We start from the raw sequence: 17,438 nt of genomic DNA on the forward strand, positions 1-17,438 counted from the left end.
CTGTCCTGTATTGTAGGGAGATGCTGGAACCAGACCCTGGGCCTGCAGCCAGTACCTGGTCCTATCCTGCCCCAAAGGAGCTGAAATCCCCACTTGAATGAGAGGAAATCAGACATTTTCAGGTGGCTTGAACATTTTCTTTAGTTGGGAGCTTTTTAATAGTGTTAAACTTTTCCAGTACACAAATACAATGCATGCTTGTTATAGAAAATTGAAACATTAAGAAGATGAAAATACCCTGAAATCTGCCTCAGAGACAACCAACTGCTACACCTCTTGATGCCTGGATCCTCACCTGGCTGTGTAGACTCGGTGGGCCTCTTCGTGGAAGGTGGATCAGATGTGCTTACTAGCTGTTTTGTAGCCTGTTTTTGTTTTCATGCATAACAATGCACTTTTTCTAGGTTAGTGAATATCTTCCTTTTAAATGACTGAATAGTATTCCATTATATGGATACACTTTTTCTTTAACTTTTCCCACTAACATTATTTCTATTTTCCCCCATTCTTAACATCTTTCTTCACTTCTCTGATTATCTCTTTAGAATAAATTCTCACATGGGGTAGAGCTGCAGAGAGAGTATGAATCTATGTATGCAAAGTGTGTTCTCAGTACAGCCTAGGCAGATTTGCATTTTCACTGCAGTGTAGAAAAGTTGTACTTCCCGACACTTTGGGGAAGTCCTAAATGTCAACATCAGGCTTGTAACTACAGAGGGTTCTGCAGTGACTCTTGCCCATAGCCCCATGCAAACTGGTGTGGCCACATAACCACATTTGTGTCTAACCCCCTTTCTGTCAAAATCTAGAATTGAAGACTTTTAGAGCTGAAAATAATTATAAAAGTAATCTAATCCAGCCCTTTAAACTCATAGATGAGGAGACCATGGCTCAGAGAGATCCGTAGCTTTTCCAAGTAGTGGCGGAGCACACAGGGCACCCAGTTCTTTGTCCTCCTGGCCTCGCTGCCACCCTCCTGTCTGTGAGACCATCAGTTTCCTGGTCACACGTATACCATGCCATTTCCCCTCCCAACTTGCACAGGGATTCTTTCTCTTATTCTACACAGAAGTAGGATCAAGCTTTCCCTCTGTCGATTCAGGGTCCATTTTTGTGCTACCCAGAATCCCCTACCAGGAGGTAGTATTGCTTCTTCCTGGCAGGGTCCACAGTTAGTTAGCAGTTCAGGTTCCTGGCCACTACCCCCAAGTTGTGGGGTTGTGGATCCCCTTACCCATACCTGTGTTTAACATTTGGTGCTGTCAGCCTCCTGGAAACTCATGGCTTCCATCATGACCACAGATTCTGGTTTCCCTCCTTTCCTTCTGAGTGCCTCCAGGAGGCTCCCTCCCGCCTCTCCTCCTTGTCACGTTGCAACACTATTTACGAAGGTCACACTTCACTTCTGTTAAGGCCTGATCATTCTTTAGAATCCTGGGCCCACTTCCAGCTGCCTCCTGGTCACCTTAGCTCATGGTTTCTCAACTTCTGCACTACTGACATTTTAGGATGGATAATTCTTCACTGGGGGGGACTGCCCTGTGCATTGTATGATCCCCAGCCTCTGCTGAACAGATGCCAGTGGCACGCACTACATTTTGACAATCAGAAATACCCTAGACATTGCAAATATCCCTGGGGAGCAAAGTTCCCCCAGTTGAGAACCACTGCCTTAGCTGGCCTCAACAGCATCAAAACAAAACTGCGACCTGCTCCTACCCCACTCCTCCCCAAATAAAATGAGATTGAACAGAAGCCCTAAGGTCCCAATATGACTTTGTGCATAATACAGGGCAAGAAGCAGAGAGAAAGGAGTCAGAATCATAGAATTCTGAGACTTGGAAGAGGCCTCAGGGTCCCTGAGCTCAGGTATACTAAGCCATCATGGCCCCCTTTCTAAGCTTAGACACAGCTTCAAATCCTTTTCAGCATAGCAGCCCAGTTAATAAGAGGGGATGTGAAAGATGAACCTTCATGCCAGCCCTGCTCAGACCACTGTCCTTGTGTTAGCCTATACAAGTAGAGTTTAGTGGCCAAAAGCTTCTTTGACGTGGCTTCTGGCTGTCCTTGCTAAACAAGACCAGTGGTGCTGTGTCCTCAACACCAGGCCTGGCATATAATTGGTGTTGAATAAATGATGGTTGAATAGATCACTTTAACAGTGACTGTCTCTGGGTAGTGAGACCAGGGGTAATGCTTTTATTTTATTTTGCATTTCTTCATTTTCAAGCCTCTTTATAATTGATAATATTTATTACCTTATAAAGGAGGAAAACACATGAATATTTTCCCCTAAGTTAAAAAGAAAAAAGCCCTCCGCCTCATTCTACATGTCTTGCTTCCGCAGGTCTGACCTACAAGAAACATGGCAACCAGCGCCGTCCCCAGTGACAACCTCCCCACATACAAGCTGGTGGTGGTGGGGGATGGGGGTGTGGGCAAAAGTGCCCTCACCATCCAGTTTTTCCAGAAGATCTTTGTGCCTGACTACGACCCCACCATTGAAGACTCCTACCTGAAACATACAGAGATTGACAATCAGTGGGCCATCTTGGACGGTGAGACCTGGGTGGCAGCCCTGCATTGGGTTTGACAGTAGATAGGGAGGATCAGGGAAAGTGACAGGTTTAAGTGGGGCAAGATGGTTTCCTTAATGTTGCTGTTATGGGATGGTTGGTATAAAGCCATGTATCGTTTTCAGGGTGAATTCTGAATGGGAAGGCCTTCGCAGAGGGCTTGCGAGGTTTCATGGAAACCAAAATATGCATTCAACAAAGAGGGGAGGCTAGAATCATGCCAACTCAGTGATGTCAGGTTTGTATTTTCTTGCTGATCAGAATCTCTGATTAACAGTTAGGATGTCTTTAGCTAATAGAAAAGGGAAAAGCGAGTTGTTTTGTAATGACATAGTTTATTTCGTACTTGTCCTTTGGGGAGAATCTCTTGCATCTGACATTGTGTTTCCAGCTGAGTGTGAATTAGTCTGGATTACTAGTCCTAAGTGTGGCAGCTGGGCCAGCAGCAACCGCAGCATCAGGAAACTAATGAGAAATGCACATTCTCAGGCCCATACTGCTTTGGAAATTCTGAGGGTGGGCCCAACAACCTGTATTTTAACATACCCTCTAGGAGATGTGGAGGCTAGACAACCACTGTTATGGATTCTTACTGATGAGTGTTTTGTATTGCCTAAGTCTTGCTCTTAAACAAAGATCCATTCATCACAGAATGAATGTACATCTAGGAGGTAAACTTTGGAAACGGCTAAGATATAGTGCCTCTATCAGATAGGTGACTCATACATGTTTTCTCTCAGTCCATGGCTTGTTTCTCATTCTCTTAATACTTTCTAAGACCAGAGTTGTACATTTTGATGAAGTCCAGTTTATCAGTTTGTTCTTTTATGGATTGTGCTTTTTGTATTGCATCTGAGCAATCTTTGCCTAACTGAAGGTCACAAAGGCTTTTTTTCCTGTGTTTTCTTCTAGAAGTTTGATGGTTTTGCTTTTACATTTAGGTTTATGATCTACCCTGAGTTAATTTTTGTATATGGTATGAAATATGAAATAAAAGTTCACTTTTCTATATATGGATATGCAGTTATTCCAGGACTACTTGTTGAAAAAATTATCCTTTTCCCATTGAATTGCCTTCGTATCTTTGGTGACAACTTACTGTTTATATTTTCTGTTTCTTCAAGCTATTTATCTGTCTTATTACCAGTACCACACTGTCTTGATAACTGTAGCTATGTAGTTAGTCTTGAAATCAGGTAGTATTAAATCTCCAACTTTGTTCTTTTTCAAAGTTGTTTTGGCTAGTCCAGGTTCTAAGATATTTCTGTGTGAATTTTAGAATCAGTTAAATTCTAAAATTCTAGATTTTGGTTGGAATTGTGTTGAATCTGTAGCTCAGTTTGAGAAGAATTGATATTTTAACAATGTTGAGGATTCCAACCCGTGAACACAGTATCTCTTTCCATTTATTTAGGTCTTCCTTAATTTCTCTTGTTAATTTTATTTGTAGTTTTGAGTGTATAGGTCTTTTACATGTTTTGTCAGATTTATACCGGCATCTGTATTCATGCTATTGTAAATGATTATTTTTGTTTTTTTTTTTCAGTTTTCAATTATTTGTTGTTAGTATATATAAAAACAATTGGTTTCTGATATTAATCTTGTAACTTGAAACTTTGCTAAACTCACTTATTAGTTCTAGTGTCTTTTTTGTAGGTTCTGCTGGATTTTTCTGAATAGACCATAGTGACTGCAAGTAAAGACAGTTTTACTTCTTCTTTTCCAATCTGGGTGGCTTTTATTTCTTTTTCTTGCCTTATCTCATTGATTAAAAATCTCTAGTACCCTTTGAAAAGAAGTAACAAGAACAGACATCCTTGTCTTGTTCTTGATCTTAAGGGGTAAGTGTTCGGTCTTTAGCATTAAGTATGATATTAGTTGCAGGCCTTTTATGGATGGCCTTTATTAGGTCGTGGAAGTTCCTTTCTATTCCTAGTTTGCTGAGAGTTTTTATCAAAAAAAAGGAATGGATGTTGGATTTTGTCCAATGCTTTTTCTGTGTCTACTGAGATAACCATATGGTTTTCCTTTTTTAGTTTGTTAATATATTGATTGTTTTGTTTTTGTGAGAGTCTTGCACTGCCACCCAGGCTGGAGTGCAGTGGCATGATCTTAGCTCACTGCAACCACAAACTCCTGGGCTCAAGAGGTCTTCTTGCATCAGCTTCTAGGACTGCAGACATACACCACTGTGTCCAGCTAATATTTTGTGTGTGTGTGTGTAGATTGCGGGGAATCTCCCTTTGTTGCCCATGCTGGTCTCGAACTCCTGGCATCAAGCAGTCCTTCCACTTTAGCCTCCCAAAGTGCTGGGATTACAGGTGTGAACCACCACCCCGGTCCTTGATTTTTTTTCCCTAATATTAAACCAACATTGCATCCCTGGGATAAACCCCACTGGGTCATGACATATTATCCTTTAATATTATTGGCTTTGATTTGCTAAAATTTTGTTTACAATTCTTATATCTTGTGTTCTTGTGAAATCCTGGTCTATAGTTTTCTTGTAATGTCTCTGCCTAATTTTGGTTTCAGAGTAATGTTGGTCATACAGAATGAGTTTTATTCAATTTTCTGAAAGAGTTGGAGTTAAACTGGTATTTCTTCCCTAACTGTTTAGTAGAATTCACCAACAAGGCCATCTGGGCCTGGAGTTTTCTTTGTGGGAAGATATTTTTGTGTTTGTTTTGAGACAGGGTCTCGCTCTGTAACCCAGGCTGGAGTGCAATGGCACGATCAAGGCTCACCACAGCCTCGAGCTTCTGGACGGAAGCAATCCTCCCACATATTTTGTCTGTCTTTTGTTTTTTTCAGCTGAGAAGGTAAATCTGGTCCCTGTCTCTCCATCTTGGCCAGAAGCAGAACCAAATCATGACTTCAAAAAAATACAACTTTGTGGCCGAGCACTGTGGCTTACCCCTGTAAGTCCCAACACTTTAGGAGGCTGAGGTGGGTAGATCACTTGAGCTCAGGAGTTTGAGACTAGCCTGGACAATATGGTGAAACCTTGTCTCAACTAAAAATACAAAAATTAGCCAGGTGTGGTAGTATGTGCCTGTAGTACCAGCTACTCGGGTGGCTGAGGGGGGAGAATCACCTGAGCTCAGAAGGCAGAGCTTGCAGTGAGCCGAGGCTGTGCCACCTCACTCCAGCCTGGGCAACAGAGTGGGACCCTGTCTTAAAAAAGAAGAAAAGAAAGAAAGAAAGATAAAATTTTGTAAATATATTTTAATAGCACTGAATTATATACTTTTAAAGTATTAATATCATGGCATGTAGACTATATCTCAGTTTTAAAAAGCACCATCCGCCAAGGGTTTGTCTGCAGCCCTGGGACTTTGAACAATTTGACCAGATACCAAGCACCTTCCCATCTTGGGACTTTGCATTTTGTCTTCTCTGCCTAGAACATTCTTTCTGCAGAAACACTCACTTCATTTAGGTCTCAGCTCAAATGTCGCTTTATCTAAGAGGTCTTCCTCGACCAAGCGATTGACACTAGTATCCACCCCGCCGCTGTCACTTCTGTGCCCAGCTCTGTTTTTCTTTATTCTGCCTCTTATGGTTGAACGTATTTCATCCTTGTTGGTTTGTGTTTTTGTCTCTGCTGACTAAAATATAAATGTCTGAGAGCAGGGACTTTATGTATTTACTGCATTATTCCTAGCATCTAGAATACTGCTTGGCTCATAGTAGGTCCTCAGTAAACATTTGTGGAATGACCAAATGAATGAATAAACTTTGAACAATGTATGTGTAGCGACAGGATTGATGTGCTAGCTATATTATTTTTTCCTAACTCACATTACAATAATGTGTGTATATAGCTATTAAAATTAAAACTTACATTTGTGCACCTTCTAAAATCATGTCTTGCATCACCTATTGGAATATGCGGCACACTTTGGGATATACTGAGTTAAGTAAACGTAAGGAAATTTCTTCACTGCAGGACTTACAAGAACCCTTACTGTGCAAACATATATTAGAAGTGTATTGATAGGATACATTGTCCTCAGGGCTTCCCAAAGGGGTCATTTTTGCACATGATTCTGAACTATGTTCTGTAGAAAACATTCTGAAACACATTGCATAATGCATGTAAGAAGTAACGCCATGCCTGGTACATCGTTGGAACTCAATCAGTATTTCTTTCTGTGGCCACATAGACTTCTCTAACTTTTTTCCTGAGTAACTTTGGATATTAAATTGGTTTCTGAGGAAAAAAGTTTTCCTCAAGGTTGATGTTTAGGAAGAATTTGTGATAACATTTCTAGCAGGAGCAGCAGGGAGAGGGGAAACATGGCTGCAGCGTTATATTAGAAGCATGCATTTGTGAAGCGTGCCTTTGCAAATCCTGTGTTCTGAAGTGCCCAGGATCTCCATGGCATTACGTTAGAAGCATGAATTTGCTAAGCCTCTAATTCTGCCACCAGAGTCAGGCCCAGTTTAGGCCATTGCCCACCCAGGTGTTCCTCAGGAATAGACACCAGATTCCCAGATTAGATGTTTCTCTACTGCATTAGATTGGCTACTAAGAAAAGAAAGACTTAAAACATTACAATGAAATATTATTTAGTATGACATGTGAAAGAGTGCTCCCTGTTTTGAGAACTTTAACCAAAGGCTGGTTGTATTTAGGCTTGAGTGTAATTCTGAACCTTTCTCGGGCTGAACTTTTCTGGAGTGGGCTGCAGCCCTCGGATGGCCAGGACTTTTCTCTGGGCATCTGGATCCCATGCCTTCTTCGGGGAGGTGCTAAGCCTGGAGGTGCTCTTGGTTGCCCTATACCCACTGAACTCCAGGGGCTCTCAGCTCTGCAGTTTCTCTTCTTCCAAACTCAGAAAGAGTAAAAACGTGGCAGCACAATGACCAGGAGAAGGAAGAGAATGGTAATTTTGGTGACGGGGGTATTTAATGGGCAGAAACTGTGTGGAAGGCCCATGCTAGGCACATTGCATTTGCTGTCTTTGAATCCTCACAAATGCTACTGTGGTAGTTGCTGCTGTTATTTCTGTTGTATGGATGAAGAAAACACAGCAAAGTTTCATACAACCAGCAATAGTTTGAGCTACCTGTGAACTCCTATCCACCGTCCGTCTGGTTGTGTAGGGAAATCCTCTCTGACAGCACAGTGGATCCTTGTGCCTCTGGGTAGGGGAGCTGAAATCCCAGGAAGAAGCAGGTGTGGCCGGACTCTAACGCCTCCCCTGCCCTTCTCACTCCTCACCCAGGGTCCTTCCGAGGGCCAGGTGCTCCGGTTGTGAGCTCAGTCTCACATCAGAGATTTGCAAGCTGGTTAAGGAAGCCTTCTCTGTGGCTTCCACGCTGATGATTCTTAGAGGCTGCCTGCATTCTTGCAAACCTGTTTTGTGTTTTCTTCCTAGAAGTGGCATTGCCTGTGTCCTCCCAGAACCTGAGAGACAGGAGCTGGCTGGCAGCAGGGGCCAGCAGCCAGGCTCTCCTGTGGCTGTGGGACCCCCAGGCTTTGGAGCAAGCCTGCCCTGAGTTCTTTCCCTCAAGGGTTTGGGATCCTTATCTCACTTTACACTGTCAAGGGCCCAACCCTGGGAGCCTCTCTTCCTCCCCGTCTGGTCCCCGCCTCTCCTCTGTGGGGTTCACTCCAGCAGCACCATCTCTCCATGCACTCAGCCCTCCCCTCCCTTCTCTGACTTTGGATCCCCACCTCACCCCGGCTTTCAGCTGTGTGACTCCTCTCACCCCAATCCTCTCTCTTCATGAATGAGGAAGCCTCAAACCTTAGGCAGAACCATGCAGTTTTGTGTTTGTTTTATTGCGATAAAGTATACGTAACATAAATTACCATCTTAATCATCCCTAAGTGTATAGAGCATTCACGTTGTTCTACAATCATCCCAGAACTTTTCTACATTCATCTCCAGAACTTTTTCACCTTCTCAAACTGAAACTCTACCTATTAAACACTGACTTCCCCATTCTCCCTCTCCTCAGTCCCTGGCAACCACTATTCTGCTTGCTTCCTTTTCTTTTATTGATATATCATAGGTATACATATTTCAAGGGCACAGTAATGATCAAATCCAGGTAATTAGCATATCTGTCACCTCAAACATTCTTTCTTTGTATTGGGAATGTTACAATTCTTCTCTTCTAGCTATTTTGAAATTTGCAATAAATTATTGTTAACTGTTCTCTGTTGTGCTATCAAACACTAGAACTTATTCCTTCTATCTCTCTGTATTTCTGTACCCATTAACCAACTTCTCTTCATCTACCCACACACCCTTCCCAGCCTCTGGTGTCAGTCATTCCGCTCTACCTCCATGAAATCCACTGTTTTAGCTCCCACATATAAGTGAGAATATGCGGTATTTGTCTTTCTGTGCCGGACATTTCACTTAACATAATGACCTCCAGTTCCATCCGTGTTGCTGCAAATGACAGAATTTCTTTTCTTTTTTTTTTGAGATGGAGTCTCGCTCTTGTCGCGCAGGCTAGAGTGCAGCGGTGCGATCTCCGCTCATTGCAACCTCTCGCTCCTGGGTTCAAGCGATTCTCCTGCCTCAGCCTCCCAAGTAGCTGAAATTACAGGCGCCCACCACCATGCCCAGAAAATTTTTGTATTTTTAGTAGAGATGAAGTTTTACCATGTTGGCCAGGCTGGTCTCGAACTCCTGACCTCAGGTGACCTGCCCACCTCAGCCTCCCAAAGTGTTGGGATTGCAGGCATGAGCCACTGCGCCGGCCTCATTCTTTTTTATAGATGAATAATATTCCATTGTGTATATAAGCTACATTTTCTTTATCCGTCCATCCATTGAAGGGCACTTAGGTTGCGTCTGCTCTTGACTATGTGAGTAGTGCTGCAGTAAGCATGGGAGTGCAGGTATCACTTCAGTGTACTGATTTCCTTTCCTTTGGGTATATACCCAGCAGTGGGATTGCTGGACCATATGATAGCTCTATTTTTAGTTTTTTGAGGAATCGCCGTGCCGTTTTCCATAGTGGCTGTATTAGTTTATATTCCCACCAGCAGTATCCAAACATTCTTTTCTTCACATCTTCCCTAGCATTTGTTATTTTTTGTCTTTTTGATAATAGCCATTCTTACCGGGGTGAAATGACATCTCAGTGTAGTTTTGATTTGCATTTCTCTGATGATTTGTGATGTTGAGCATTTTTTCATATACCTGCTGTCCATTTGTATGTCTTTTTTTGAGAAATGCTTATTCAGATATTTTGCCCTTTAGATCAGATTTTTTTTTTTTTTGCTAGTGAGTTGAGTTTCGTATATATTTGAGTTATTAATCCTTTATCCCTTAAACACTAACTCCCCATTCTCCCCACTCCTCAGTCCTTGGAACCACCATTCTACTTTGTTTTTCTTTTCTTTTTTTTTTCTGAGATGAAGTGTTATTCTGTTGCCCAGGCTGGAGTGCAGTGGCGTAATCTTGGCTCACTGAAACCTCTGCTTCCTGAGCTCAAGTGATTCTCCTGCATCAGCCTCCTGAGTAGCTGGGATTACAGGCGCACATCACCACACCTGGCTAATTTTTGTATTTTTAGTAGAGATAGGGTTTCACCATGTTAGCCAGGGAGGTCTCAAACTCCTGACCTCATGTGATTCACCCATCTCAGCCTCCCAAAGTGTAGTGGATTACAGCCACTGCACCTGACTTCTACTTTCTGTCTCTATGAATTTGACTACTCCAGATACCTCATTTAAGTGCTATGATAAGTGGAATAATATAATATTTGCCCTTTTGTGTGGGTGGCTTATTTTAATTAGCACAATCTATTCAAGGTTCATCTATGTTGCTGCATATTCTGAATTTCTTTCTTAATTTTTATTTTTATTTTTGAAACGGAGTCTTGCTCTGTTGCCAGGCTGGAGTGCAGTGACGCAATCTTGGCTCACTGCAACTTCCGCCTCCCGGGTTCAAGCGATTCTACTGCCTCAGCCTTCAGAGTAGCTGAGATTTCAGGCATGCACCACCACACCCAGCTAGTTTTTGTATTTTTAATAGAGATGGAGTTTCACCATATTGGCCAGGATGGTCTCAATCTCTTGACCTCGTGATCTGCCCACCCTCGGCCTCCCAAAGTTCTGGGATTATAGGTGTGAGCCACTGTGCCCGGCCTTCTTTCCTTTTTAAAGCCAAATGATATTCCACTGTATGGATGTACCATGTTTTCATTATCTATCGATCTGTTGATGGACACTTGGGTGATTTCCACCTTTTTGTTGTTATGAATAATGCTGCTATGAGCATGGTATATAAATATCTGTTCAAGTCCCTGCTTTCCTTCTTTTGTCTTAGAGTTCTTGTGTGCCTATTTTTTATGTTGGTTAGGGGTGGAAGGCTACTAAGCCCCTCACTTTACAATTGTGGAAATTGAGGTACAGATGGAGAGGTCACTAGCCTAGGGTGAGACCTAGCTAGCTGGAGAGCCGGGTCTTGGGCTTCTTGACTCTGCCAAGAATGTCCTCCACCCTGTCCCACCACCTCCTGCTTTGGCCCAGGCCTTGGACCCCTAGGGTGGGATGCTGACCAAACCCTCTGCCCACTTACAACAGGGCAGATGTCTCTGGGCCTTCCCGCCCACTGGCTCCCAGCACCCCCTACCGCCCCGCCCAGCCAGCCTCTGGAACTTTGTATCTTTCTTGCATCAGTGGAGAACAGCAGTGGGCCCTGAGTCTCCAGACACTGCTTTCCACGTTGGGGCTCTTGGTCCCAGCTCTGCAACCTGTCTGTCTCCCTGTCTCCCCAGCAAGGGCCCACTGTTTCAAAGAGCAAAAGCCTGGCTCTTCTCCTGCACCCTCAGAAGCTGGGACATTTCCACCCTGGCTTCTGCCCAAACCTCAGACACAAGTGGTGTTGTCTTCTCAGAGGGCCTGAACCTGGCTTCTCCCCGCATACTTGAATCCACATTCTTTCTGGGGTTGGGGAGGAGAGAGGACATTGGAAGGGCAGGGAGAGGAAAAGAGAGTTTTTTGAGAGTTTTTTTTCCCTGAGCCAGGGGCTTTACCAGGGGGCTTTTATGCTTAGCAGTCCTGAGGCCAACCACAGAGTGAGTACTCTCCATGGGCCCCGACTAAGAATGGGGTACAGGCAGAGCTGGCCTGTCCCCTACCAAGGTGAAGCTACCCTTGCCCTGCCAGCAGTGATGTGGGAGGAATTTCCCTCTTTCCCTTTATGGGGAAGCATGGCTGCTGGCCTTTGATTATGCAATCCATCCCTGCAGGCCTGGGCCTGACCCTTTGTCCCTACAGCATCAGCCCCACTGCGGAATGCCTCACTGATCTCCATGGTGCCCAGGGCAGTGCTCTTTGGTAGAAAGCCCTTCCTCACATTGCTGACAGATCTCCCAAATCCTCACTTGCAGTCTGGCCTCAGAGCAGTGATAGCAGTCACTACCAACCAGATTTTTCTTGAAGGCCTCATGCTAAGGGCTGTTACAAGGATGCCTTATTTCATCCTTGTGACAATTCTGTGAAATTGAGGTTAGTCAAGTGAGAGTTAGTCACTTTACAGGTTAGCACAGCTGATCTGCAGCCGTGTACCTCAGTACTGCTGCACTAGTTGGTAAAACAGTGAAGTACTCTCTACCCCTGGAAAATTGCTGTTGCTGCCACCCTGTGCCCCAGGGGCCCTTCCGCAGGGAACCCCTGACCCACTAGCCAGGGTGGGAGCTGAAGGACCCACCTCCAGCCACTGACCTAGAGTCAGCTCAGTGAGGCTTGGACTCAGTGATGAAGGTGTGAGTGGAATATGCAGCTCCATACACCCAACTCTTAGCATAGCCTGGGCTCATTCCAAATTTGTCAGCATCCCAAAATCCAAGTGTTTTTCCACTTTCATTGCTGACAGTCAGGTCCTATATACCAGTTAATGTGGGGTTTTGCCTGAGTTTCAGAACTTCATGTTGGTCACTGTTAGAAGTCATGTGACCAATTTGGATGAAGCACACCAGCTTGACCAGTAGATCTGAGACCTCTCCTGTCTGCCATTGTGTTGGGTGATGCCACCTTCCCTGGACATCAGTGCTGCCTCTGCCAGCCTATGCTCCCCACGCCCTGGCTCTGGTGATGGGGCCTCCTCTTCCCTTTGGGCTGCCTCTGGACAAAGACCTTGCACCCTCATCAGTGGGATCTGTATCCAAATGAGATATATCTCATAGTTGTTGCAAAGGATAAATGAAACAAATTCAAATTGTGAGTTTCTTGAGGAAAAGGACTGTGCCCACCATTGTATCTATGATGCCAGCCCAGACCTGGCATCTATTAGGTGTTTAATTATTGTTACTGAGTGAAGGGGGAAACAAGTCACCTTTCAAGGGGCTTGGCACATAGCAGACCTCAGTTGATGCTATTGTTGCAGTGATTGCTTTAATATGATATGTATTATTGTTATTTTTAGAGACGGGGTCTCACTCTGCCACCTAGGCTAGAGTGCAGTGGCATGATCATAGCTTACTGCAGCCTCGAATTCCTGGGCTCAAGTGATCCTCCCTCCTTGGCCTCCCAAAGCACTAGGATTACAGATGTGAGCCACTGTGCCTGTCTATATTATTTGTGAGGTAGCTTGATGCTTTCAAGAATAGGTCCCATCGCCTGTATGGATGAGGGGCCACTAGCACATGTCCCTGTGTCTAGGGAGGCCCAGGAGTGAGGCTTGAGCCCCTGACTTAGGGATATACCTCTCTGTCCAGAGTTATATGAATTGAACCCTGAGTTCAATCCTGAGTACCTGTATGTTCACTAATTCATTCTGCAAATAATTGCTAATGTACCCAACTCTCTTTTGGGCTCTGAGGATGTAGCAATTGGCAAATCAAAGCCCCTGCTCTCATGAAGCTTATGTTTTAGTTGGGTGAGGGGACAGAGCACATACAAATATGTATGGTGTCAGGTGTGATACGCGCTTGATGGAGAATAAGACAAGGTGAGGGAGTCACAGTGAGGAAGGGGTTACTGTCCTGTGTGGGCTGGTCAGGGAGGGCCTTCCTGATAAGGGAATGTTGGAGCAGAGACCTCAAGGAGAAAGCTGCACCTGTATCTGGAAGAGAATCTCAGTCAGTGAGAGTATCAGGTGCAAAGGCCTCGAGGCAGGGGTGTGGCCGGTCTGTGTGGGGAACAGCTAGGAAGCCAGTGTGTGGAGCAAGTGAGAGCAGGGCTAGCAGGAGAGAGGTCAGGCAGGTAGCTGGAAGGGATTGATCTCACAGGGCTTTATAGGTAAATAAGAAGCCCTTGGAGGATTTTGAGGAGAGGAGGGAGATGATCTAATTTGTTTAAAATGCTTACTCTGGCTCTGGTGTGAACGGAACACGGAGGAACCATGGCAGAATTGGAGAGACCAGTAACGAAGCTGCTGCTGGTGGGCCTGGGCGCTGGTGGAGGAGGTGGTGAGAAGGCTAGATTCTGGAGGTGTTCTGAAGGAGGAAACAACAGGATTTGTCCATGGAGGATATGGGGTGGGCAGTTAGAGAGGGAAGAGTCTTTGGCCTGAAGAACTAGTAAGATAGAGTTAACATTTGTCAAGATTAGGAAGAACAGTGAAAAACAAGTTTTGGGGGGAAATCAGGAGTCTAGCCGGGCACGGTGGCTCATGCCTGTAATCCCAGCACTTTGGGAGGCAGAGGTGGGCGGATCATGAGGTCAGGAGATCGAGACCATCCTGGCCATGGTGAAATCCCGTCTCTACTAAAATATAAAAAATTAGCTGGGCATGGTGGCGCACACCTGTAGTCCTAGCTACTAGGAGGCTGACGCAAGGGAATTGCTTGAATCTGGGAGACGGAGGTTGCAGTGAGCCGAGATCGTGCCTCTGCACTCCAGCCTGGTGAAAGAGCAAGACTCTGTCTCAAAAAAAAAAAAGAGTCTAATTTTGGACATGTTAAATCCAAGATGCCATTCACACATACAAGTAGAAGTCAAGGTGGCAGCTGGACATCTGAACCTGTAGGAGGGGAGACATGTGGGCTGGATAGAAATCGGGGTGGCGACCTGAGAAGCTGCGGGATGAGAGATCACCAATAACAGGACTGTGGTTAGAGAAGGACCTACCAATATTTAGAGGCTGGGAGAAGAGGGGACAGAGCAGGATCAGTCATTGCAGTTGGATAAAGACCAAGGGAGAGTGACATCCTACAGCCAAGTGAAGAAGGCACTTCACAAAGGTGGGGACCATCAACTGCATGAGAGGCTGGCCAGGAGCCCAGTGGGATAAGAAACTGAGAAGTACCCGTTGGATTTGGTGACATGAATATCATTGGAGGATTGACAAGATCAGTTTTGATGGAGTGGTTAGAAATGAAAGTCTAATTAGAGTGGGTCCAAGAAAGAGTGGTAGAGAGAAGGAGCAGGCAGCGGGGATAGGCAAGAAGTGCTTCTGTAAGGAGGAAGAGAGAAATAAACAGTAGTGGGAGGGAGAGGTGAGGCCAAGGGGTGGGGTTTTGATTTGTAATTTATTATTATTTTTTTAAGACAAGAGTCTTGCTCTGTCACCCAGGCTGGAGTTCAGTGGCATGATCACGACTCACTATGGCCTTGACCTCCTGCAATCCTCCCACCTCAGCCTCCCCACAGTTGGTCCCTCAGTTGGGACCACAGGCCTGGCAAATTTTTATTTTTTGTAGAGAAGGGGTTCTCACTTTGTTGCCCAGATTGGTCTCAAATTCCAGGGCTCAAGCAATCCTCCCAGCCCAGCCTCCCAAAGTGTTGGGGTTACAGGAAGGAACCACTGCACCCAGCTTTATTTGTAAATTTTTTGTTTCATTTTATTGTACTTTTGAGGTTTTTAAAATATTTATTTATTTATTATTTTTTGAGACAGAGTTTTGCTCTGTCACCCAGGCTGGAGTGCAGTGGTGTGACCTCGGCTCACTGCAACCTCCACCTCCCAAGTTCAAGTGATTCTCCTGCCTCAGCCTCCTGAGTAGCTGGGACTACAGGCGCCTGCCACCTCCTGTTTTGCCCCAGGCCTTGGGCCTCTAGGGTGGAATACTGACCAAATCCTTTGTCCACTTGCAACAGGGCAGGTGTCTCTGGGTCTTCCTGCCCTCTGGCTCCCAGCTGCACCCCTACACCTGGCTAATTTTTGTGTTTTTATTAGAGACGGGGTTTCACCATGTTGACCAGCTGGTCTCAAACTCCTATACTCAAGTGATCTACTGGCCTCAGCCTCCCAAAGTGCTGGGGTTACAGGCGTGAGCCAATGTGCCTGGCCAATGTGTTTTTGTTTTAAGGTGAGAGAAATTACAGCATGTTTACCTGCTGATGGAAATAAACCAATAGAGAATAGGATAATGCCGGAGAGGGAGGAGACCACAGTTGCAGCAGGGTCCTCGCACAGGGGGCAGGGGCCCGGAGCCAGTGCCCAGCTGGAGAGGATGGTCTTAGGAACACGGCTGGGTCATCCACCCTAGCGAGAGGCAAGTGGCACATGTATTGTAGAGGAAAGGAGGTAGGTTAATTTTTTTTTCATATAACTTTTTTTAATTGAGATATAATTCACATGCAAAATTCACATGTACAGTTCAGTGGTTTTTAGTGTATTCACAGAGTTGTACAACCACGTATTGCTGATTGATTAACAAATCAGTAATCACTGCCAACTCATTCCTGAACGTATTCATCCCCGACCCTGCTCAAAACCCCCATACCCATGAGCACTCACTCTCTTTACCCCCAACCCAGTCCCTGAAACCATTAATCCACTTCCTACCTTTGTGGATTTGCCTACTCTGGATGTTTCACGGAAGCGGAATGGGACAGCACGTGGTCTCTTGCGCGTGACTTCTTTCACTTAGCACAGTGTTTTCCAGGTTGATCCTGCTATGGTGTGTATCAGAATCCATGCTTTTTTTTTTTATATTCTAGTGTACGGATATGCTACATTTTGTTTTTTGTTTTTGAGATGGAGTTTCACCCTTGTCGCCCTGACTGGAGTGCAATGACATGATCTTGGCTCGCTGCAACCTCCACTTCCTGGGTTCAAATGATTCTCCTGCCTCAGCCTCCCGAGTATCTGGGATTACAGGCACCCACCACTACACCCAGCTAATTTTCACCATGTTGACCAGGCTGGTCTCGAATTGCTGACCTCAGGTGATCTGCCCGCCTCGGCCTCCCAAAGTGCTGGGATTACAGGTGTGAGCCACCATACCCTGCCATATACTACATTTTGTTTATTCTTTCATCAATCGGTGGACATTTGGATTGTTTCTACTTTGGGCCATTATTAGTAATATTGCTGTGAATGCTTCTGTGCAAGTTTTTCTGTGAATTTGCTTTCAGTTCTCTTGGGTATATACCTAGAAGTGGAATTGCTGGGTCATTTGGTAACTCTATGTTTAACATTTTGAGGAATTACCAAACTGTTTTCTGAAGTGCCTTCACTGTCTTATATTCCTACCAGCAGTGTAAGAGGGGTCCTATGCCTCTCAGGTGGGTTGATTTGGGGTGCAAGCATGTGGAGTTAATCTCCTGATGGATCCCTGTTTCAATTTCTGAGCTGGGAGTGCAGGCTTGGCAGAAGAGGAGGGGCAGGCAGTTGGCACCCAGGGAGTGGGAAAATGATGGAGAAGGATGGCGGGCGCTCTGAAGGCCCTGGAAGTTGATGCTCAGGCTTTTAAAGGGGGCCAAGCCAGTGCACTCATGAGCTTTCTCTTCCCTGCCACCCATGGCTGCCCAGGTGCAGGTGCAGAGTAGGTGGACAGTTTGGTGTAAGCAGGTGGGGTGAATGCAGGAAGTAGCCTCCAGGCTTCTGTCCTCACCCCTCTTTTTAGACCTGCTGTTCTTCACAGGCTGTGGGGGTGCTGCTGCTGACTCCCTGCTCAAAGACAGGCTGGTGTGAGGAGCAAAGCAAGGCTTGGAAT

General features: G+C 45.2%; 1 protein-coding gene across 5 annotated transcripts in view; it reads left to right on the forward strand.

The window, feature by feature from the left end:
• MRAS (muscle RAS oncogene homolog) overlaps positions 1-17,438 on the forward strand; it is a 54,887-nt gene that overhangs the window by 21,862 nt on the left and 15,587 nt on the right. For 4 of the 5 annotated variants that reach the window (XM_012451124.3, XM_012451125.2, XM_012451126.2 and 1 more), the window contains exon 2: positions 2,348-2,558. In XM_012451124.3, the coding sequence (XP_012306547.1) occupies positions 2,366-2,558 (193 nt within the window). In that variant the 5' untranslated portion in view covers positions 2,348-2,365. Of the gene's footprint in view, positions 1-2,347; positions 2,559-2,677; positions 2,815-17,438 lie in introns of those variants that run through there. The other variant, XM_012451128.3, reaches the window with a different exon arrangement.

Source organism: Aotus nancymaae, unplaced genomic scaffold, assembly GCF_030222135.1.
Source record: "Aotus nancymaae isolate 86718 unplaced genomic scaffold, 86718_ANA_hifiasm-v0.15.2.pri h1tg000019l, whole genome shotgun sequence".
In the NCBI taxonomy this organism is placed as follows: domain Eukaryota; kingdom Metazoa; phylum Chordata; class Mammalia; order Primates; family Aotidae; genus Aotus; species Aotus nancymaae.